General features: G+C 38.3%; 3 protein-coding genes across 8 annotated transcripts in view; 1 reads left to right on the plus strand and 2 right to left on the minus strand.

Annotated features, from left to right (window-relative positions):
- Positions 1-1,422, minus strand: part of LOC146004410 (protein FAM193A-like) — a 78,769-nt gene extending 77,347 nt beyond the window's left edge. For all 5 annotated transcript variants that reach the window (XM_083143254.1, XM_083143251.1, XM_083143255.1 and 2 more), the window contains exon 1: positions 1,040-1,422. In XM_083143254.1, coding sequence (XP_082999380.1) covers positions 1,040-1,279 — 240 coding nt within the window. In that variant the 5' untranslated portion in view covers positions 1,280-1,422. The remainder of the gene's footprint in view (positions 1-1,039) is intronic.
- Positions 1,423-1,876: 454 nt separating this feature from the next.
- Positions 1,877-8,754, plus strand: amrt (TM2 domain-containing protein 2 amaretto). Its single transcript, XM_083142405.1, has 4 exons — positions 1,877-2,043; positions 5,915-5,999; positions 6,174-6,289; positions 7,657-8,754. The coding sequence occupies exons 1-4, from the start codon at positions 1,895-1,897 to the stop codon at positions 7,868-7,870; spliced, it is 564 nt and encodes a 187-aa protein (XP_082998531.1). The 5' UTR covers positions 1,877-1,894; the 3' UTR covers positions 7,871-8,754.
- Positions 8,755-14,957: 6,203 nt separating this feature from the next.
- LOC146004395 (uncharacterized) overlaps positions 14,958-24,515 on the minus strand; it is a 73,384-nt gene continuing 63,826 nt past the window's right edge. For both annotated transcript variants that reach the window (XM_083143214.1, XM_083143215.1), the window contains exon 13: positions 14,958-17,756. The gene's annotated coding sequence lies outside the window, so the exon portion shown is untranslated. The remainder of the gene's footprint in view (positions 17,757-24,515) is intronic.

The following is a 24,515-nucleotide window of genomic DNA, read 5'->3' on the forward strand; positions in this document are numbered from 1 at the left end:
TGCCTCATACTATTTATGTATCCTACCCTACATAACTGTCCTACACCATCACTGCATGGAATATTGCAGACTAATCAAAGGAAAATTGTTGAGCATAATAAGTAATTAGTTTCTGATTTATGGTTTTATCTACTTTAGCATGGGTATTGCAATTAGTTACCTTCATGCATACCCTCCAGGGCACTGGGGGTATTATGAAAAGTATTGTTATTTTCTTACTCTTTCGAATCTTAACAAGTAATACTAGCAGGTAGCAGTGACAAACACAATGACAGGAGATGTCGATCATGAATAATATGACGGCAATTTAAAGCCAAAATTTGGGCCTTTGTAGGCCTTTTAGGAGTGTGTTGGGACAACTAGCATTCTAAGATTCAATCCCAAGTGGGAGGCCCAAAACTAGAATATTGTCCCTCTTCATTAGGGCACTTGGAGAGCCATTTGGAAAAAATATAGTGAACACCAGCAATGGGCTCTATGTAATGTAATGTGACTGGTCACTACAAGTGCTTCTTCAATCAAAATACAATTGTCTTGGTTTTCTATGTAGTGATGGTTATTGTTTTCTTATTTTTAACAGATTGTGAAATTAGTAATTCTAGGATGATTACCGGTAATGATAAAAACACAGATAACATTATAAATTTACACGTTCTTTAAATTGTAAATGTAAAATATAATGCTGTTGCACACCTGCTCACATTAGCAATATTTACACATACGCACGTCACGCAGTTCACGTGAATATACAGGCTGTAATTATTAACATCACAAACAAACATAACGACTTTGCGCGTCTTTTATTTACACACACCTAGCACTCGTACAGTGCCCTACTTGATGGCGTCCCTTCGTGCTACATCAGTAAACTGGACTGTTACGTCTCAATTAACTGCTATCTGCAGTTGCTTATTGTAAAAGATGCGTTTATTGATTTATACCGTACTTATATCTCATAGTGGTTAGTCAACAATACAAAACTAAACACGAGTAAGGGGCATCGCTCGCCCAGTTGGGTGACATGTAGGGTGGATCTTACCTTGGCTTCTTCTGCTTCTTTGAATTCAAAACAATCCATTTCCCCACTGGATTGTGAAGATTGATCATCTCCACTTGGTGCACCATCGGCCTCTTCTCTCACATCTTCCTCACTAGCTTCCTGTTCTTGAATTATTTCTCCTTTCTCTCCATCACCACATTCTTTACCGAGAACGTCACCCATGTTTCCGCTTTTATTACTCTTGCGTTTCTTAGATTTCTTGCAATCCGAGCAACTCATTCTCCTCTACAAATAAATGTAGTAATATTGTTACTGTTTGTAGGTTGTCTGACCAACTCAGATTGACTCACGTTAATTTTAACACAAGTTACTATAACACACTATCCATCAAAAACTCTGAACTATAGGGTCGCTCAATATGGCGTAAGTTGAACTGCACAAAATTAACATCAGATGTCTCTGAATTCTGTTTTGACTATTTGAGTCACAGATTTGAGTTTTCTTCGTAGGATTTACTGAGAAATTTTCCGCCATTTTACACCCATGATTTATGATCTGCAAAGACATTTGCAAACTACAATTTAATTAGCATTATTGGAAATATGCCAATTTATTATTTTCCGATGGCTAATAAATCATTACATTTAGCGCTAGATTTAATAATAATGGTGCCATACTGAATCGAGAAACACTTTATCACCAAAAAATGGTATAAATTTTCTAATAATTTCTTAATCACCAAAATAGTAGAATTTACATGATATTCTAGTTACCTTAAGAGTATTTCTTTAAAATTATTTGTGTACTGAAGTTTTAGAATGTATGCAGCTACGTACTTCCAAAGACACTGGCAACACTGATTATTGTTGTGAGTGAGCATCTGGTTGAAGTAGGATGAAGAAAGTCTGTTCTTCGACGTTATTCGTATCTGTTATTCAACTTCTTGTATTATATTGTCCGTTAGGATGTCTTGGTGCGAAGAACAATGTTTCAACAGCGGAAGATTATAATCCATTAAGCCCAAAAGTGAATTGTTCTTTTCTGTGAGTGTTAATGTGTATTGTGTATTGCTGGCACTTCAGGCCCAACTTTATTTTTGATCGTAATTCCTATTCCAGGGGTACTGTAGTTTCGTATATTCGTTAATACAATGTACATAGAGTATATAGGCCTAGAATGTGACTGAATTTTGAATTTCCCGCTCGCAAAATAATCCATAGTCACGCTGAAAACCCTTGATTATCCACAGGAAATTTATGTTATGCGAACCCATATATTGTTTGTAGAATGTTTTATTAATCAGTAGTGATGTTCATTTCTACCTCTCATCTTATTTATACAAATTTTACGATTAAAAGCGCAAATTTAATAAGTCAGGGTTTTAATTTCATTTATAAGACAATTTTGATCCTGACTCTTCAATGTGTAGAAGTCCTTGAGCAGCGTAAAATCAATTCATAAGCCAGAACACCGCGACGTTGGTACTCTATGCATGAGCATGTGACCTATTAGCCACACCTTGCACTTTTGACTTTCTGCAACCACGTGTCTAGTTGGTTACATGGTACAACACCGACTCATCTGCTTTGTTGATTTGGTGTCTGCACCGTTTGCACTACTTTCTGGAGCGGTGTAGAGTGTGGTATATGGTCAACGTGGTGCATGCTAACTTATCAAATGAACGTGCTGTCATTTCCTTGCACCAGCCTGACACTGGGCTACACCTGCACTACACTGAGTGCCAAAATAGTGCAGTGAACTACACAGAGCTATTGAAAAACCTTCGTGATGAAATATTTTTCAAGTCATATTTAGTTTGCAACCTTACCAAATAGTTTAATTTTATTTTTAGTACAGTTTACAATGAGTGCCAAAACAATTACGAAAGTCAAAAAATGGTAAAAATCTGATATTCTCCGGACACCTATAACTTCTTCGTTGTGTCAATTTTTGACATTTGTACTTACCTATCTGCTTTGTGAAACATTCTTTAAGGTGTATTCACATTTTTCGTCCTGGACTCTGTGGGAAATTTAAACTAAAAAATTATTTTCGTTTGAAATTTCCCACCAATTCCGGGCTCCGCCCCTGGGGTAATTGACCTACCGCCCCCAACTTCTAACGTGGCCCCGCCTCCCCTCCGGCTACCCAGCTTTATCTATAGAGTCCCTGTTAAAGGCATGTTAGAAATTGGCCGGAGTCACCTGCCCCCAAATGAGCCCCAAACTTTTAAATTTGAAGAAATCCATTACATCACACAAAACACCTTCCAGATGTTAGACAATGCTACAGGAACTTATTACCATAAGTAGTTTCTTCTGTAAAAATGAAGAAATCTGTCTGTGGGGAATATCAGATTAGTACCCAAAAAAAATGTTTGAGTTCGTTTTTAAGTCCACTTTCGATACCAGTTTCAGAGATCGGAGTCACATTAAAATCTGATATTTTGTGTTTTGCGTGGATCGTACTTACCAATTCTGTATTGCGGAACATAGTTCAGGGTGCCATTATGCTTTTTACACGAAAACAAACACTTTTTCTACTAAAATAATGCATTTTTCTAAGTGCTACCGAATGCACGCAACTGTGGGATATCGCTTACTTTGTGAATGATATCGCTTCTTTTGTTTTCAAATATCAGTGTTTCCAACCTTCACCGAAAAATACCTACTATCGTGAACGTCACACATGCAAATTGTACATTATGCATGGGTAGCTGAAGGATAGTCCCATGAACCATTCCGATAAGGTTAGGTTTGGTTAGGCAAGATAGTTAAAAAAGGGGGGGTTGGAAACACTGACAGGGGGTTACGTCATCCAACGTATGGAGCATCCGGTTCACCTAGGAAAGCAATGGCAATTGTGCATCGGTGAGATATTTCTGTTGAAAAATACATGATTTCCCAGTCAAATAGATTCCACGAAAGAAAATACCTCGACTAACGTTGGAAACTTTGGAGAAACTCATTTCCGTAAGTAGTTTCTTCTGTAAAAATGAAGAAATGTGTCTCCGATGAATGAAACTGTTTCCCCAGTTTCTAACAAACAAAGTGAGGAAAATAAAAATATTAAATACTTGGATTTATTATAATTACAATGTTAACAGTGCAAGGCCCAGCACTCTCAATATATCTCTGCATAAACATGTATTTCAACTTACTCAGTTGGTGCTTGGGTGGATATTGATTAGTTTGAAATTTTTGGGTGCTTCGGCATGTATGGCTATTTTGCACCCATCTGAGGGAAAATGCACTTATCTAAAACCCTTGCCTTAGAATTAAAAAAAGGGGTAAAGAACCCTTTGAAAAGTGTTAAAAATGCAAGTTGTAAATGGACCTGCACAGTACAAACGCAACACATTAAAAAAGGTGAGAAAAGTCTAAAAACTTCCTCAGAAACAGTGTGAAAGGTCCACGCTTCTCAAAAAGCTAAAAATATTTGGTAAAACACTTGTTATTATCTCCCAACATGGATGGTAAGTCGTAACTCTGTCCAAGGAAATTCTTCTCGAATATGCCAAGCAACACAGCAGATGGTTCAGCCCTTGCAACAAATGACAATGTGTGAGACGTGAATATGAATGAATTAAAATTTTTGGGTGCGTCGGCACTTGAGGCCATTTTGCACACTTCAATATATTCGGGGAAATACCCCGTTACCTAAAATTCTGACTGAATGAAAAATTAAAACAAGGTGTGTAAAATGCCCCTTGGGAGAAATTAAAAGTGCACGGTTGTAAAGGGCCCTGCACAGGACAAACACAACACCTTAAAAAGTCAGAATCACTAAAAGCTTTCTCACAGACTGTGGAAGAGGCGGGCTCTTCTGAAAAAGATAAAAACATGTGATAAAACATCGATGTCATCGCCCAACAGGGATGACAAACGGCTGGGAAGATTAAAAGCCTGTCAGAGGAAAGTAAGATCGGCACATTCAATAAGAATGTGCCGAACACTTAAAACAACAACACATCGGAGGGTCAAGCCCCTGCAGTAAGTGACCGTGTGTTACATTACTGTGTCCAATACGAAGTCGAGTAAGAAGAACTTTTTCACGAAGAGAGGGACAAGACTATGAACACCAAGCTCCAATGGTGGGCTTAATAGCATGAAGCTTGTACCCCTTTTCCACATTCCACTCTTCTTGCCAAGTGTCAAGAAGGCTAAGACTGAACACATTCTGCAGGTCGCTAAAATGAAATGTAGATGATGATGTAATTACAAATGCAGATTTAATCATTTTTGAAACTCATACTTTTTGATTTTAATATGAAAATCCACCTATGGCATAACCTTTGTCATAATATTTCAGAGCCAAGACCTGCCTAACGAGTAATTGTTTTTTGTGTTGATAGATGGTCAGTTTGTCAACCTCCATTGCCATTCTTATAAAGCATATGGTGTATTTTTTCCACATTGTACTTGTGTTTAGAAAGTAATGAGAGCTTAAAATAGGAACTTTGAATACAAAACTCTTTAATCCAGAACCTCAGATCATGAAAGCCAATTTTAATTAAACATGGCCAACCTCTCATTGTCTCTAGAGACCTTTCAACTTTATTAGTACATTAGGGTATGTACTAAACAGATTGATTGTATATCTCCTAAATGTACTTTGATATTTTGTTTCCCATTGGAACATTTTGCCATCACGCATAGATGTCTTCTTCAGCAATTTTGAAACCATTGTTTGGCTAGTGATACCAAAATATATTATGATTGTGCACGTATAAATATTATTTTTTAATTCTTCTTGCGGGAAATGATTGTTACTGTAGAATGCGCAGCAAATGTGCTAGAAATACAGGGTGGCCCAGAAAAAAGGTAACCTTATTTTTGGGCCACCGTGTATCATATTTGCAAACTTAAAATCTAGTACTGTGCCATTGTTCTACCAATAAACTTTTACTTGCAGGCCAATGGATTTCCTGGACTGTGATGCACCTATTGATCATAATGGAAATGTTAGTGCTAAAGAAAATGGCGTTGGGTGTATTAAGGTAAGTTCCAAGAGGTACTTTATTTTAATGTAAGTTTTATACATCCGTCATCATTGTAAGTGTAAAATATTTCTTTACTTTGTTAATATGCACTAAGCAGTTCACAATTGATTTTCCATTAACAGAAACAGGAATTAGTCTCTTTGCTAAATACACTTATTTTAATATTTTCAGTTTGGAGGCACTCGATATGAAGAAGTGGAAAGGGCAAAAGTGGTTTGCAGAGTTTTCGATAACATAGAGTGCAGAGGAAACAGAACGTTTCTCAGGGATGGAGTTCCGTGTATCAGGTAAGCAGTTAGGAAACCATAGTTGGAAAATCTTTAAAATATTTGTTTCCCATTTGGACCTCGAATTCACGTTCAGTTGTATGGAATAGAAATTAGGTGAAGATTTTTTTTTAAGGTGAAAAGTAGGATGCACTACTTCTTCTAATAATAATAATCTGTGCTGCAACAGCCTTTGAATGCCAGGGGTTCCGGGTTCGAATCCCAGCCTGGGCATGGATGTTTGTGAGTGTCCATTCATCAATTTCATCACTCATCCCCATCTTCGCAAATTGGCCAAAAGGGCACAAGAAGTGAAGTAAAAATAAAGCAAGTGAATCAATCAACAGCCTTTGAAGATCAGGCGCTACCTACTAACTGCTTGCCTCGCTCCCACATACCTCAACAGAGGTGGACAATATCCAACCAGTTACAGGGTGATGTGTGGTCAGCACAAGGCAGCCCCAGTCATTGTTGTTCATTTCCATGACTGGGTTACGCTACTCCTTTTTAATTCCCCAATTTCCTCTCAATGTTGGGTGGCCACCGGTCCCATACACAGGTCGAAATCTCAGGAGAAAAGTTGTTAAGCTTCCCCCAGGAGACTCAGACCAGCATGCATCTCATTACCCAAGCCCAAAACCTGACACCTTAGACCGCACAGCCATGTGTGGGGCGTAAGTATTTTTCTCCATAAAAATCATGCATTGCTGTAGGTCAGTATTGTCCTACTCATCCACCCCTTCCTCAAAGGAGGAGCAAATACACATATTGCTTCAGTTATATAATGTGTGTTTTTTTCTTGGGGGGGGGGGGGCAGTTTAACAAATACTCACATATTGGCTATGGTAAAAAAAATTGGCAGAATCTGGCTTCTGACAGGGTGGTCTGTCGAACATGCTATAAAGACAGAGGTCGCAGGTTCAAATCTTGGTCAGGCATGGATGTCAGTTTTGAAAGCCAAGAAATCATGATGATTGGACATGATGTCTATCTTTGGATCACCCAATGATAAACAATTTGTCAGGCTTAGTACCTGTGCCTAGGAATTTTACTTTGTTTTTTAAGTCCACTTTATGCACAGAAATGCTAATCAGGAAAACCTGCAGTTTAAAGTGGGATCCGAACCATGGTGTGCCTCCACCAGATGACAATGTTGCCAACGTACCATCAGGGAGGCTCACGGAGTTTAGTTTTTCATTAATGTATTGTTGTGTTTGTTCCATCAATACATCCTTATCTGTAGAAATAAATATAACGAATATGTAGAAATATTTGGAGAAATTCTTGAATTGTGGATATTTTTATTGCCAATAGATCTTTATTTAGCAGGGGGGGGGACATTTTAATTTGATAATATTACACATCACAATATTTCTTTTTCTTTTCAGGTACAAAGGCCATTTTTTTGTTACAACCCTTATCTACAGTATTCTTCTTGGTTTCCTAGGTATGGATAGGTTCTGCCTAGGCCAAACGGGCACTGCAGTTGGAAAGCTGTTGACTTTAGGTGGTGTTGGGATTTGGTGGATTGTTGATGTAGTGTTGTTAGTTACAAACGGTCTTCAGCCAGAAGATGGCAGTAACTGGAATACTTACGTGTGATGTACCTCTGTGAAGTGTTTCATGTGAACAAGAAACTTTTTTAAAGAAAATGAACACCCAGGTTCATCATAGGCTGTGATGAATGACGAAGACTACTTGAAATTTGTGTTAGGTGTGCTTTAAGATGGTGAATTTAATTGCTGGAACAATTTATGTATTTATTTTATGAACTGATAATCCACGAGTGGCAGTTTGTCCACAGTAACTGTTCAGTTGATCAGTATATTTTTTATAATTGCATCATGTTGTAATTGTTTTTGTACTGCCTAAAATATGTAAATAATGTGATGAGCAGGATGAGTCGTAAGTTTAGAAACTAAAGTTATAACTAAGTCAACATAGTTAGCCTACTTTTTTTTTTTTTTTGGACAAGTTTCTATTTTTTGTTGAAGGGAGGGGGAGGGGCAGAAGTAATTCTTACATTTTTGGAGTGCAAAAACTTGAATTTACGGGTTTAAATATGGAGAAACTAGTACTCGCTTTATCCACGAAACTGTTTTTTCTTCTTTGTTCTATTAATTTCAGTCGCCATTGCCACCATCCTCGCGCACCTAGGGGCAGCTGGAGAACTACAAACAAAAGATGCACGCCAAGCAACAGTACAGCGAGTTCCAACAAGGATGGTGGCAGTGGCCACTGAAATTAATAGAACAAAGAAGGAAAAACAGTTTCGCGGATAAAGTGAGTACTAGTTTCTTTATATACTACCGTGTCTCTTTTTCCAATTATGAATTACAGGTTTATTGCAGTGGAAGATAGTAACAAATTCCAGAGAATGATATGTGGAGTCAAAAATTCTATTCTGAGGTAAAACCATTTCATACGAGGTGCATTCAAGTTATAACACTTTTTTTTTTTTGCAGGACTGGAAGCAGATAGAAACATGAGGTTTGTTGTACAATACGCGGACACTTGTTGTCCATGCGTGACAGAGATGGCAGCACTGTACAGCACATAGAACTCTAGCGGCAGCGGCCAGAGTGAGGACTGTTTTGGATACTTAAAATGGCGAAGTTTTCATTACAAGAGCAGCGTGTAATCATTCGTTTTCTCCATTTGTGTGGTGTGACACCCATTGAAATTCATCGCCAGTTGAGTGAGACATGTGGTGGTGGTGTCATGGATGTCACAATCGATGAAAAGAAAGTCCCATTCATGCAGTCATCACGTGCCAACATTGCCTGGCAATATGTCACGGGCGCAGCCTTGTGGTCGTCCGTCAGCATTCGTGGCACCCCCTGGAGGACACTTTTCGCATTTTCAGGTCTTCATGCAGGATTGTGTGCACAGATCCCACGGAAATGCCAACTTTGGAGGCGATGTGTTACACACTCATTCAGCGATCCTCCAAAAAAAAGTTTCTCCACTCGCTCGATCATGTCGTCAGACCGGCTTGTGCGAGGCCGAGATTGTCTTGGTTTGTTGTTACACGACGTTCTGCCTTCTTTGAACTGTTGCACCCACGAACGCACATTAGACACATCCATGACACCATCACCACATGTCTCACTCAACTGGCGATGAATTTCAATCGGTGTCACACCACGCAAATGGAGAAAACGAATGATTACACGCTGCTCTTGTAATGAAAACGTCGCCATTTTAAGTACCCAAAACAGTTCTCACTCTGGCCGCTGCCGCTAGAGTTCTATGTGCTGTACAGTGCTGCCATCTCTGTCATGCATGGACAACGAGTGCCCGCATATTGTACAACAAACTGCATGTTTCTATCTGCTTCCAGTCCTGAAAAAAAAAAAGAAAAAAAAAGGAGGTGTTATAACTTGAATGCACCTCGTATTTGTAGAATAAATGTTACGTGATAAATAATGTAAGTATTTTACACTTTATTTATTTGGTATTTCTGGCACATATTATTTAGTTTTTACTCCATATTTCTAGTTTAAACTATCTTAAATCAGGTGAGAAGTAACAAGTATGCAGAGGCTGGTGTATTACTGGTAAAGATTTAGATTTTTCCTTCATATAGTATTTTTTTAAAAATTGAAGGATCAGTGTGGGAAAAATCAGGTAAGTCTAAGTCAAACTCCAGGAAATGAACTTTTAATTGCAAAATGTTACTCAGCATGTAAATGAAAAGGTACAAAAACCAGATGTTTCGATGAATGGAAGTGTCAAATGTATGAAGCAAGAGAGAATGTTGTAAAGTTCACTACACATCTACACTACCTTGACCTGTTTTCAACACTTTTTTTATTTAGGCATTGATTTAATAATGTAGCCAGATGTCAGACACACCTGATACTACCCTATGATACAATGTTGCCGGTACACCTCATAATTTAAAAAAAAAAAAAACACATTTTTTAATGCATATGGAACAATTAACACCATAAATCATCTGTAATGCACAATAAATTATCTTTCTTTTATCAATTCGATAAATACCCACAGAGACCATTGATGCACATCGAAAATGTTTGCAATCTACAGCCATCATTTGTCCATGTTAGTTTTTACTTCGTAGATTTTTTTTTTACGTTAGGAACTTTTTCCTCATACAGGATGTTCATGTAGAGCATGATTTTCTTGTTTAATGTTTCAAAAATATCCACATAGAGAAAGTCAATATCCAATGTAAATTGCATGTCTCTATCGCTTTCTCTACAAAAGTTATGTACATTCAAAGTTTCAGTTGCATGACTTTTTGGACACCTAACATAATAATAATAATTTTGATTCTGGAAAATGTTTGTTTAGGTTAACTTTTATTAATGAAATACTTTTGTGGTCAATTCTAGGTTTATTTTTTCACTATTTGTAGAGTTACATTTTTTTTTCAAGATTCTCTTTTGTTGTGTGTTTAGTGTGTTTCTCATTAATACCACAAATGTGTTCATGACACATAGATGATGTTTTGTTTTGATTAGACTATGTATAGTTTTCCACATGTAGAAATGCAAGACTATGTAAAACTGTTGAATTAGTGTCAGAAATACCAATGAAAAATGGGTATAAGCCATGTTCCACTAAAATGTTTTATAATCAATGTTAATTAGTCTGTTTTAAGACTGGTAGGCATTACATCTTTCCAAAAATGTCTCCTTTTAAGAAAGTGCATTGATATTGTAAAGCCTGAATAATTATCTATGAGCTGCACTTCAAAAGTATAAAAATTAAAAGTTCAACAAAAATGTATTAGTTGTTACAAATATGTACCTTCATATTCACCTCATTATCCAAACACTTCTGTTACCCTCTGCTTTAAATCCTTCCACATGGGAGTTCAGCCAGGCCGATATTGCAATTTTGAACTTGCTTTGAATCCTTGAGATGCAAGCCTTCTTCAGGTGCAGGAAGATATGATAGTCACTAGGTGCAAGGGCAGGACTGTTGGTTGATCAAATGTCAACAATATGTGGGTGCACATTGTCATGAAGGAGAATTCCTGACCTCAGCATTCCATGTCATTGGTTCTAAGTGGCACAACTTGCTTTTGAAAGTGTCAGAGTGCATCTGCGAAGTGATTGTTGTTCCGGACTCAATGAAATCCACAGAAAACACTTTTTTTTTTTTTTTGGTCCCAAAACACAGTCATGAACTTTGATGCTGATCAAGTTTACTTGAGCTTTTTGCACCAGTGAGAAAAGAGAAATTGTTTCCCTCTTTTTGGTAGGAGTCCAAAAATGCATGTGGAACTGTCACTCTTTGGGTTTTGTAGACGACTCGAACATTTTTGGGATCCATCATGAGCAGTTCCTAACAATTTGGAACAATGTTGTCCAAAATTTAATGGCAAGAGTACTAATTGTGAAGCTACAATTTGCTTTCACATACTCAACATCATCAGTCTGGGCACTAGGTCTACCATCATGAATATTTGTATAGCCTTCCCTTTGCTGAACGTTTCCAGCAATCATCACTGGCTTCTAAAAGTTCCACATGTATTTTCACAGCATTACAAGATTTTGCGTTATGAAATAGAATGACTGACCAATACTTCACACCTAACAACCATCGTTACTCACCAGCGCAAAGGCAGAGCAGCAACCTGATGAACTACAACCTTGGTGACAATGAAATTCGACCAGAAAGGAATACATGATTAAATGCACAGAGGCATAGGCGGTGGAATGGGTGACCCGCAGAAGTGACGCATGTGTGTAAGAGGAGGCGTGTGAGCAGGCAAGAATCGTGATCCCAGCATGTTGCACCCAAGGTCACGTAAAGAACGAAAACGGGGAACTATACGCGTGACATTGAACTTCGACCAGGCACCAGACCCATACGGAATATTCCAGATAGTGGCGCATTCGACGGAAGCATGACGTCACGGACACGATAAGGGAGTCCGCCGTATATAAGCGCGTGCTGTGCACCGAGGAACCGCAGTGCATCATCACCATGGCCAGGGGCAAACCTATTGACAACACCGTGAGGAGAAGAGTGGTGGAGTTGCAACGGGATGGACTCAGTGAACGGGAAATAGGGCGCCAACTGAACTTACCCAAGTTAACCGTCCACTGCATCATCAAACACCACCAAAATACGGGTACTACAGAGCCAGGTAAGGCCCCTGGTCGAAAACGCCTGCTGAGCGTGCATGACCTACGGATATTTAGGCGCTATATCCAGACCAACAATCATGTTTCTGTGGCCGAATTACGACTGTGGACTCGAGAACGCTTTCACATTGAAGTGTCAACCAGAACCATTCGCCGTTACCTACAGCGATGCGGTTACCGAGTGTACAAGGCGAAACGTAAACCCTTCCTTTCCATGTTGAACAAAGGCAATCGACTACGGTGGGCACGAATGTACCGGGGATGGACATTTCGGCAGTGGAACAGGGTTTTGTGGACGGACGAATCCATTTTCAATGTTGTGTACGGGAAAATATGGAAAACAGTCATTTGTCGGAAGGAGGAACAGAATGAAGCAAAATGTTATGCACGTCGGGTACAGAAACCTGCGTCAGCGATGGTATGGGGATGCATGATGGCATCTGGGGTTGGCCCACTACACGTCCGTGAGGGCATTGTGAATGCATACGCCTATACACGCATACTGGAGCGGCATCTTCCCACAGTGCGAAGGCACCTGTTCCACAGGCGGCGTCTCATCTTTCAACATGACAATGCCAGGCCTCATACAGCGCGGCTGACAAGAGAATGGTTGACTCGCCATCACGTGTGAACTCTGCCATGGCCACCATCGAGTCCCGACCTCTCGCCCATTGAGAATGTGTGGCGTGTTCTTAAGCGACGTGTGCAACAGAGGGGACCCACGACAGTGGCTGCTCTTATCGCCTGCCTGCAGGAGGAATGGCACCGCATCGATGTGGAATACCTTGAACGAATCGTCCGCAGCATGCCCCGACGCATTGCCACAGTTATTCGCCGACGGGGCGGCGTCACACCGTGGTAAACAGGATCCCCTCTAACAGTGGTCGAACTTCAATGTCACGTGTAGATGGACGAAAATGTTTTATTTTGTGTGGACACCATACATTGCTGCGTTGCAGCGGAAATTTATGTTTTCCTTAGTTCCATGTGGCCTGCTGAATAAAATATGTTCAGCATATGCATGTGTTCTTCTTTCAGAACACACTCCTATATTTGTGACTGGTCGAACTTCATTGTCACTAAGGTTGTACATACAGAGTTTTAAGATTTCCATCCACTGTTGCCAGTTACTTTTTTTTTTTTTTTTTTAGAAATCAGCTCATACTTTGGAAATGTGCTTCACATTTAGAATTTTTTCTGGATTACTTAAAAAGTCAATGTGTGGACCACATTTGTTATCTAAATTTTTATTGTAGCAAATAGTGTTACGGTACTGTGAAAGTACTTCTGGAAAAACCTGGACAGCCTCAAGTTCAGAGGAAACCTAACATTTTTGTATGACTCCAACTTTCAACTCTTTTCCAACCAAAGCATGATAAGGCTTCGTTAATGATTATACATAATATAAGTCTTCGTACATTTATATTTATTACAAAATAAAGTGCTCTCTTGTGCCCCACACTTTCTTGATCATGGCCGAAGGTGGGGGTGATGTGATGAGCATCCCTGGCATCTTTTACCCCCCAGTTTTTCCTCCAGATACCCACTTTATATGATGCTGGGTGGGCGCTGGAGCCGCTTCAACAGGTGGGAAAAAATCTGTTCTCCCCCACCGACGATCGAACCAGAGGTCTCTGGCATGGTGTGGCGTAGCGTGGGTGGAATTCAGGTCTACCAAACGAAAGATGAAACATACGATAAACCTTGAAATTCCTGGCACCTGGCTGCAGCCTACCGACTGACCACCGCCAGGAGATATAATTTTAGTACAACTACTTTCTCTTTTCCTCTTCATCTATTGTTTGCAAGAATTAATGTATCAAAGAATGGGCTCTTATATCACAGCAGAAACTAAATTCCGGCTCACTTTGAGTCCAAAATTGCCAATAATTTATGACACTTACATAACAATTTAAGTGTCGCAAAGTAACTGTTAAAACATTACTTCTATCGTAAAAAAGTAATTCAGTTAGTTACATTTTCTCAAAAAAGTAACTGTTACTTGTAACTAGTCACTTCCAAACGCTGGATTCGACCTACAGTTGAAAGTGGGATCCAAACCCTTATGTGCTTCCACCATGTATCAAACCCAAGATTCCTTGATTGCAAGGCAACGGAGTTCTCACTGCGCCATCGGCAAGGCCAATGAACTTTCAGAAATAGTTGCAACTTTTCATACCAGAGGGACAAGCTGCACATGTATGTTGCAGGGACTGGCCTGTTTTAACAATAGTATTGATCCTGTCACCTCTGTGTGTTGGTCTTGCATGATCAGTGAATGCTTTTTTTACAGCTTGGAGGGACCCATGTTGCATGTCATTGCAGCTTGTCACTTTGGTTTGAAATCCCTTACCTCACATGCAGTCACAGACACTTCTGGGTTGTAACAATTCCATTGACAGCTAATGGTGCAGTACAACCCAAAAGTGTCCATGACTGTACATCATAAGACCACAACAGTTACCAAATGAGTCATGAGACATTTCCAAGGCCATGTAAGAGTGCAAACAATATTCTTTAAATTAGGGGATAATAAGTAGAAAGACAACTTGTATAGAGTTTGGATTTGGTTTATTGGTATACCTGGCTTAACAAAATAGACCCTGCACTGCACTTAAAATAATGCAGTTTCAAATACATAATCTTTTTGTATGAAAAAATATACATAATCACAAGAACTTGGAATAATTAACAACTGCAAACATGACCAAGCAATCACACGGTGCTCGCTTCTGTGAAGAAGAGACATTCACTGGCATCCTATATCCATGGCATATGCATTCCTTTTAGGTAATTATTTTTTCCCAAATATGCTGTGTTCCTGATCTGTCTACTTTCCTTGCTGTGGTGATACAAAATACAAATTCTCCACTAGTGTATGGGTAACAGATAAATGAGGTAAATGTATGCCTCTACTTGCTTTTTAAAATAGTTTTACTTTTAAGGAAACATAGTTACAGGTAAGAGCAATCGATAGGATATTTTTAACGGAAACACGAAATGTAAAATAACGCACTGTCTGCTCATTTCTCATGTTTTTGAAGGGTGAGAGGTACATTTTCCTACCATGTTCTGTCACTAAATGACACTTTCTGAAGTCTGAATTATCCTGCGAGTTATGCAAATCAATTGAAATAATGGAATCCTTTACACAGGAATAAACTTAATACTCTTATAACTGCATAAATGTACTATTACAAGGGAAATTTTTAGTTTGTGTAATAACGTTTTAATGTAATAGTTTTTAAAATCAAATTTAGGGATATGTTCACCATTTTAACACCGAAATGCCATTTTATAGTCTAGTTTTGATTCTGATGTGTGTCCAGTTTTTGTACCGAAATCTAAAAGTAAAAAAAAAAGTAAAGTGCTCCCCTGTGCTTAGCACCACGCCATGAAGGCGTATAGGAGGTGTGGGGGTGATGTGATCAGCATCATGCCCCTGACTGCCTTTACCCCCCAGGGTTTCCCCCAGGTACCCATGTCATTCGATGCTGGGTGGGTGCCGGGGCCGCTTCCAATGTTAGAAAAGTTCCTGGATTTGAACGGGCCGGGGATCAAACCAGGGACCTTTAGCATGGTAGTCAGACGCATTACCGACTGAGCCACCGCGGCCACATTTGTACCGAAATCTTTGATCTTTTATTCACCATAAATATGTGGCTCTAGCAATCGATGAGAGCGGTGACTCGGGCCAAGCTGAACTGATGGAATGTTCTTGCAACCCATATTTATCAATCATTTAAATTAGGTAAACCTTAAACTCATTTATGCTTAACTTTAAATATTTCTGATTTTCATTCTAATTCATGTTTTTGATTTATAAACAAAATTCATATTGACTATATCATCTGTTTCCCTTAATATAATATTATCAGGTGCAGAGAGGGAAAACCGATGGGGAGAGGAGGCAGGCTAACCACCTGTACAGTTGTGGTTAGACTGAAAAAACTGCTAACATTCCTTCAAGTTAGACTCTATTCTGTTTTTAGGGGTATTTTAATTATTTCATAATAGCAATTTTCTCCTGGAGAATCTGGCAGGTCAAATTTTAGGCATAACTAATAAAGAACTTGTGAGAAAACTAAATTATTGTGGGATTCCACAGTATGAAAATGCATTGTTACAAAATATGTACACATTTTTTCGTATGTTATTACGAGGAGAGTTTTCTGGTGCTAATAGGATCATAGTTGACACAGTGTTACTAATTTTACTGGTCTTACGACCTTTGAATCTCCACAAACAGAAGGTTAATATACCATCTTCAAGTCTCTGATACATTGTTGTTCCCTAATAATAATAATAATAATATCATATAATTTTGGCATTGCATTGTGAGAACAACTGGGAAGCTACTTGAAAAGAAGAAGTAGCATTGATTGAATTGTTTCAAGTCCACTTTATGCACAGAAAGGCTAATAGAGACTGGACCTACAGTTTAAAGTGGGATCCGAACCACTATGTGCCTCTGCCGGGTATCGAACTCGGGACTCCTTTATAACAAGGGGATGACGAGGCTCCGGCCTTGAAAGCCAGAAAACAGCAGTGCTGGGACTCTATTCGCTGACCACGTGTCATCCAGTTTTTTTATGTAACTATTTTCTTTTTCAGGCGATCGTCCCACTGAATTTTGAACTGGGGTTCCTAGATGTGCATTCCAGAGTAGGGAGTAGCATCACCAGACAGAAAATCGAATGTGACATGGTCAGTATTTTCTTGGACCACAAGGAAATACTGGACATGTGACTACGGGGAAGTAAAATGGTAGCAGAAGAAGCCATCATAAACACACACTTCCTACTTACACAATTAAATGGGCAGTGAATGTCTCTTCTCTTCCAACATTTATATCTGACAATTCTTCAAATACAAAACAAAATGCTCAACCCTCACAAAAACAACTCTATGTACTGACTTGCACAACGTTTGAAACAGCATCCATTATCCACCCTCCATAAAAGTCAGCACATGCACAAAAAAACAATACCAACCAGATGACTAGAACTGAGATCGACATATAAATCCTCTGACCAAACCAAATATATTTCACAATCTACTATATACACTACACCATTAATATGTTATATATATGTATATAACATTAACAGTAATATATAGATACCTGTATATGTATTGGACATTTTATGAAGATTGGACAGATCTATTCTCGAAGGTTAAACACTGTAGCTGAACCATGAAGGTTCTGCTAGCCTTTAAAATGCTATCACTAGATGTTAAATGCTTCCAAATACATTGGCAGAGATGGAAATTGACTATTTGGCACTGAATAATTGCATGTTATACATTTGGTTCCCATACTTTATACAGTATTCACAACCATATGAGAGTCAAGAATGAAACTGCAAAATAAGAGAAATTTTAATTAAGATTTCTTAATATGGGCAAGTGAATACCTTCGTCACTACAATAACAATTTGTAGGCATAAAGTGAGATCCTTGTATTGGAAATTTTACTCCAGGGTGATGCAAGGGAGAATCACCCATGTCCGGTAGTGTATCAATAATAGCAGAGCGCCTGATATTTTTAACTAGCAAATGTTTTGTGAAGAACGATTGCTTAGTTTTCAATTACAAGGTATGTGTATTTTACAGCTGAGCCAATGTGTTTCTTAGGAAAAAACATCAATATTAATCTGGAGTATGAACATACAGGGTAAGGCAAAAGTCTGGTTATGTAGGTGAATGGCCACTATGGTAAACGGACCTGACACCCATGGATTTTTACTTGTGGGGACATGTAAAGGCTATCGTGTACACTAAGAAAATTAAGAGCCTGGACCACTTCAAACAAAGAATCAAAGGCGGCATCTCCCAAATCACCCCTACCACACTAGCAGATAATTTGAACCATTACAATCAATCAATACATGTACGCTTGTATGCATGTATTTATCCAATGAAACCTTTTGTGTCACCCTGTATATTGTTCAGCATACAAAATGAATTTCTTACATAATTTTTTGTGTATATTAGGCCAAACCTGTCGTTGACTGGCATGGCAAGTTGCACAATGCAATTCATATTATTATAACATTTATATTATTCACAAAGTAGCTGAATCATGCAATGGTTCAAATGATGAAGTCCCAGTGCTAGAGTGTCCACTCTTAGCATGAAGATAACATTCAAGTCTGATTCCAAGTGGAATCTTCCAAATTTCTGAGTAGTTTTGGATGCCAATACATAACGTGAGGGCTATTTAAGTAACAGAACAGCTAGAAATGAACACATACCATTTGTTTGCTGATACAGATACCGAAGTTGAAAAACTACCTGATTGCATATCAGTGATTGAAAGTTATTCTTGCTAATTTCTCAACTGATTGGAGAACATCCCCCCAATTTTGTAGGAATATACAGGAGAATCTCTTCACATTTTGACAAGCATAAAAAAGATTTAATTTCAGGAACTCGGCAGAAACTTATACAACCACGCACGTTTGAGCGTGTGTGTGCATGTCAGCAGGCCATAAAGTGTTGACATATCTAAGAGAAATCATTGGGTTGGAAACTACAGTGGTACCTCGTACAACAAATGTCCCCCATAACAAATATGTGCACAGGGTGGAAATGTCATGCATGCTTCATTATTTTCCAAGCAGGCATGTGTTGACCTTTATAGACAATCAGGAATAACAATGAACAAATAACTGGCACATGAAACTACACCTGGTGTACAGCATTGTTACCGCAGTCAAAAATCTAACACAAGGAACAAACTGCTAGCAACTTAACAGCCAGTAAAAGTGAATAAAAAATCTGTTGAGGTTACCTATGTTATATGTTTGAAAGTTGTGGAAAGTTCAGCACTATTGTTTTGTTGTCAAAATGGCACAAAAGAAGATAGTTAAGGAGAAGGAGCTCGAGTTGTCAATATGGAGCGAACATGCTGTTTTGGATATTCCTTGCATTTTTTTTTTTACAATGCTTCATGATTTTGTAACAGGCTCGGCAAAGGATTCAAATTATTCCTATAGTAACCTATGGGAAACAGGATCCTGCATAAAGAATGCCATCCTGGAACAGATTGTATTTGTTATGCAGTTTCCAACCTAGTGACATACATACCAATGTTTTCAGGTGCATGGGCATATGTATAAACAATTCCTCCATTTCTGAAATCACTACTGGCACAGGTGCTCACTGAAGGAATGCATGCTCACATTGCAGAAACAAAATTACAATAATGTACATTGTGATCTTATTACAATCAATCTGTTTTTTCACCATCAGAACAGCTCGGTATTTGACCTTTTATATCAATGATAAAATTTTAAGAAGATTCTAAACAATACAAATACACTGGTATCAACATTGGCTCAGCTGCATGTTTATTCCTTGTGAATAAACAATGCAAGTACTTATTAATATTATAAAAATCAAAGAACAAACATCTTTGCAAGAAGAAACAAATGTCTTCTTAGAACTATTTAGTAGAAATTACAAATCATTGGACTAGGGCCTCTTAACAAGATATTTTGTACCAAAAATTAGCTTCGAGCATGCATTTACCTGTAACAGGGCCTTATGGTAATAAAACACAATGGTATCATATGGTTTGAACTGAAACAACTTCATTTTGTATTCTTTTTTGTACAAGGTTAATTTCTGATAAATAGCAGGAAATGTATGTTGTAAGGGAATTTCAAAATCCCTCTCCCTATGTATTATAGCACATAAAAACAGTGTCACCAACAGATATAAAGTGAACAACCTCAAGTTAGCCTCTAAAAAATTGCAATGTGTAGTGAGGAATGGGAGGTTGTGGAGATAGGAAGCCACACAAGTCTCGATCACAGTCATTTGTGGAAGTGATGTGATCTGCACCACGATCTCACTGCCTTTATCACCCAGTGTCCATTTATTAGAGGCTATGTGAATCCCAGAGCCACTCAAATGCAGGGAAAGTGCTGGAAAAATTCCCACCTGGGAATCGAACTTGGGGTCTCCAGTGTGGCACCCTATTGACTAGATCACAGTCTCTTCAAACATCAAGTACATCTTGGAATAAGCATGGATTTCAGGAATCAGAAGCATCGTTATGGAAGGTTAATGGGGGTCTTAAAAACAGTTCTTAATATTTCAAATTTGAAGTTAAGTGATACCTTGTAAAAATGGTAAAGCTCTCCTGGTGCATTGCAGGGTGGGGCGGAGGTACACATTGATTAATTATGGTGGGCTCAAGAGACATTAATGAAAAAATTCCCACCTGGAAATCAAATACGGGTGTCTTGTATAACAGTCATATGCTCAACCACTGAAAATTAGCCCATTTCGTATTACGTGCATTGCATGTGGAGTGTAAAATTTACGGACGCAGAGCATGTCATTTTCTACCCTCATATCAGCATCGCTAGAAAGAGAAGTATAAAATTCCCTTCCCCCAATTTTTTTGTCTTCGACCTTTTACAACATTGAGAATAAAGCAATGATTGTAACAAGTACCATTGTGCATTTTTCAACAATAATACAGACTACTGAAGAACTAACAGCCAACAATAAGGCTAATGAGATACTTTGCATCTAGTACTGTTGTTATTGGCTGATAAAGAGAAAGAGGACAGTTTTGCTTCAAAATTTGTACCTGGATCTATGTATGGTGGGAACTATAGAACATATTCTTCCACACACCTAATGAAGGGCAAAAATTTGGGAGCATAAATAGTAGTGTTTGTTGATAAACCTTTCATTAGGGATGAGCCGATACCAATGCTGATGTATTGGTATCAGAAAGTATCAGAAAGTTGCAGAAATAGAATGTGCTGCCACCTCTTGTGTGGGTATTCAAACAATAAACATACAACTCTCTACTTGATTTGGTTACTGAATCATTGCCTCTGAAGGTGGTCATCATCTATGATTAAATTGAAGGGTGAAAAATGGTCTAATGTGCCGAGCCACCCACAATTTTAATTCAATCAATCATATATGATATCCAACAGCTCTAGCAAATATCATCTGAACTTTAAGGAAAGGTGCAGCTTGATAGCAAAGCGAGAATATAAGAGATGAGAAACCTGAAATGTAGCTACAGTGAAGTGTAAACTTCTATTCAAAAATTATCAGGATGTAATTTGGATGGATACACTGCAAAGTATCACTAATGTGTATACATAAAAAAGCAAATGCTTTCTTTCATCCATTTTGTATTTATCCGAATACGATCCACATCACAGTGATATCAAACAAAACGCCTTTCAATAATAATACATTTTTAATCCTCGCTAACTGATTATGGATGTAACAAGACAGTGCAGACACTAAAGAAAAATACTACCGTTCAACTAGCAACTCTAATAATTGTCTAAAGTGCTGGTTGTAAACATACTTTGGTTTGCCTTCATAACTTGGTGATAAGAAATATTTTCTTCAAGTTGTGTAGTCGTGCATTGTTGGATGGACAACTTTATTCTCACAAGTTCTCAAGTTCTCTGCTTGCTGGCATATATGCAAAGATAAAACTAAAATCTAAAGTGTTTTAGCTATCTTGCTTTTTTTGTACTAGACAGTGCTGAAAACATTTGGGGATTTTCGAATCCTTTTCTTGAGTTGGTATGCATGTACAAGAGTTGCTCTAAGAGTGACGTTCATTTTTCAAGTATCGCTGTGCACATGAGGATGATGTGTGTGACACTGATTATAAGTTTGAATCTGGCCAAAAGATGGCAGGGCTATAGAAATCTCTGACAATGGAAAGTGACTTTTATAGTGATTAGGCAGTTGATACAATAATGCATGTAATTTAAAGGGTATACCTAGTTCAAGTGTCTTGAGTTCTAGACAACTAATTGAATATTAGAACTTAGTAGCGCTCAACCTTTACCTTCACGCTAGTGGGTCGAATTGTAAAGTTAAATCATGTACGACAGAATACCACAAGATGCCCTATAATAATTTGATTTACACTGCACAAGTAATTGTTCTATCAAGTGGCTGAAATGGCCAGGTTGGGCAATTGTCAAAACATTGAAGAAATATGAAGAAATTTCAGCAAAAAAATAGAGGTTTGACCAGGACTTGAGCGTGGGTCTCTGGCATACCGTGCCATTGCTCTACCAACTGAACTACTGAGCCAACCCTGGTTTTACTGATTTTTCGTTGTTGCAGTTTTACCTGTGCACCAAATCTTCATGTTGGGAAGAACAATGCAACATCGACATGGACATGTACAGTGTTTCAAAGGTAACAGATCCCATTACGATAGCACTGACAGAGACAATTCAACACAGGTGTGGTGTGGTGTTCTTTTTCTTTCCTAATACACTTGAAGACTGTAAAACCAGTGAATTTTATTGCGGCTTATCTTCTAGTTTGTACAGCTTTTTTTAACCCTATTCTACAAGTGGCCACTAAAGGATGGGCTGTTACAAAAATTTTATGTGGTATAAAATTATCAATATTCTACTGATTCAATATAAAATTGGAAGTGTTCCACGATAAACAAGATAGCCGACCTCCGTGGTGGGATAGCTATCACAGCATGCTATGATGTAAGGGGTCCTAGGTTTGAATCCTAGCCTGAGCATGCGTTTTCTTTGCAAGTGCCCTTTCATGAATTTCACATCATTACTCATCTTCATCTTCGCAATTGGCCAAAAGTGGCAGACAAGTGAAGTAAAACTAACCAAATCAAATCAATTGATTGACTTGTTGTTTTAAGTCCACTTTATGTACAGTAAGGCTAATCGGGACTGGACCTACAATTTAAAGTAGGATCCGAACCACTTGTGGATCCACCGGGTATTGAACCCGGGACGCCTAAATCAAATCAAAATCAAATGATTAACAAGATACATTTGCATCTCTAATTGGTTGTACAACTAGGTGACTGCAACAGATTTTGCTTTCCAAGGGGGGGCAAAATGGCAAAATTACACAGCACTTGGTAACATGATATACTTACACAAATACTGGACTGGTAAGATTATTGTTGACTTAATCACTACATTGCCTATAACGGATAACACAAACAGGCTATCGATTAATCTGTCCCATATTGAGGTTACTCTCCTCTCTTGACAAGGGAATTGTCAGTGCGGAAACTAACGATTGAACTGTATACATATAGAGGCTAGCTGGGACAGATATGGGATCTGAAACAGTGCAAGGTGACAACCTTAACCTCTCTGCTACAGTCTCCTTTGCTTCCCTGTGCTGCTTTCCCCCATGTTGTTGCTTTACCTTCATGTCACCACCATATTACTACTTCCAAAAAGACTAGAATACACGAGTCATAGCAATCGCAACACAACAGAACTTGAATAATGCTGAGTCAAGTTACATGATATTCTATATACATGAATCCAAACACTACCTGACTTCATACTGCTCTTCAGTGTTCAAAAGTATGGACACAAGTCAAAAAATGAGACTGATATTCTTAGACTGGTGCCTATCTCAATCTATCAGGTTGCCACTTTTAACAAACGCACAGTTCTTAGATTGTAGGGAGGGACAAATATAAAACTGTTAATATTGATAACCTACCGATAAAATTACTACTACTGATCACCAATCTGACATAAGTTGTAAATGCTCCCTCAAGAACATGAATAGTTTAACCTCCTTACTTAATATATGCTGACCTCCATGAAAATGGTTAGCACAGTGTGCTACAATACCATAGGTCCTAGGTTCAAATACCAGCCTCAACATGGGCATGGTGTTCTTTTTGTGTGTGTCTCCATCATCATTCATCCTCACTATTAGCCACAAGTGGCAGAAAAGCAATTTAAAATAACCTAACCCAAACAATCATTATATGTCAGTAGGTGACTGGAATGGGTTTCGCCTTTGAAAAATAACTCCATATTTAAGACATTTTACTTTACAAAACAATGACACAAATTATGTGCTTATATTCATCAAAATTAGGGATGGGACCGATTAATTGGCCGATATAGGCATATTGGTGTATCTGTAATATTACCGATCTGATATATCGATAAATATCTGATAGTATAGTGCAAAATTCTGCCATTTTTGTTGTAATTTTTATGGATAATCTCCATGCTCTACTTTTTAAAAAATAAATGTCTAAATATGCAATTTCTCTTGCACTGCAGTCACTTTGAAACACACATTTTTTTAAGGAGGTC

The sequence above is a fragment of the Lepisma saccharinum genome, chromosome 21 (assembly GCF_977018435.1).
Source record: "Lepisma saccharinum chromosome 21, izLepSacc3.1, whole genome shotgun sequence".
NCBI classification, from domain to species: domain Eukaryota; kingdom Metazoa; phylum Arthropoda; class Insecta; order Zygentoma; family Lepismatidae; genus Lepisma; species Lepisma saccharinum.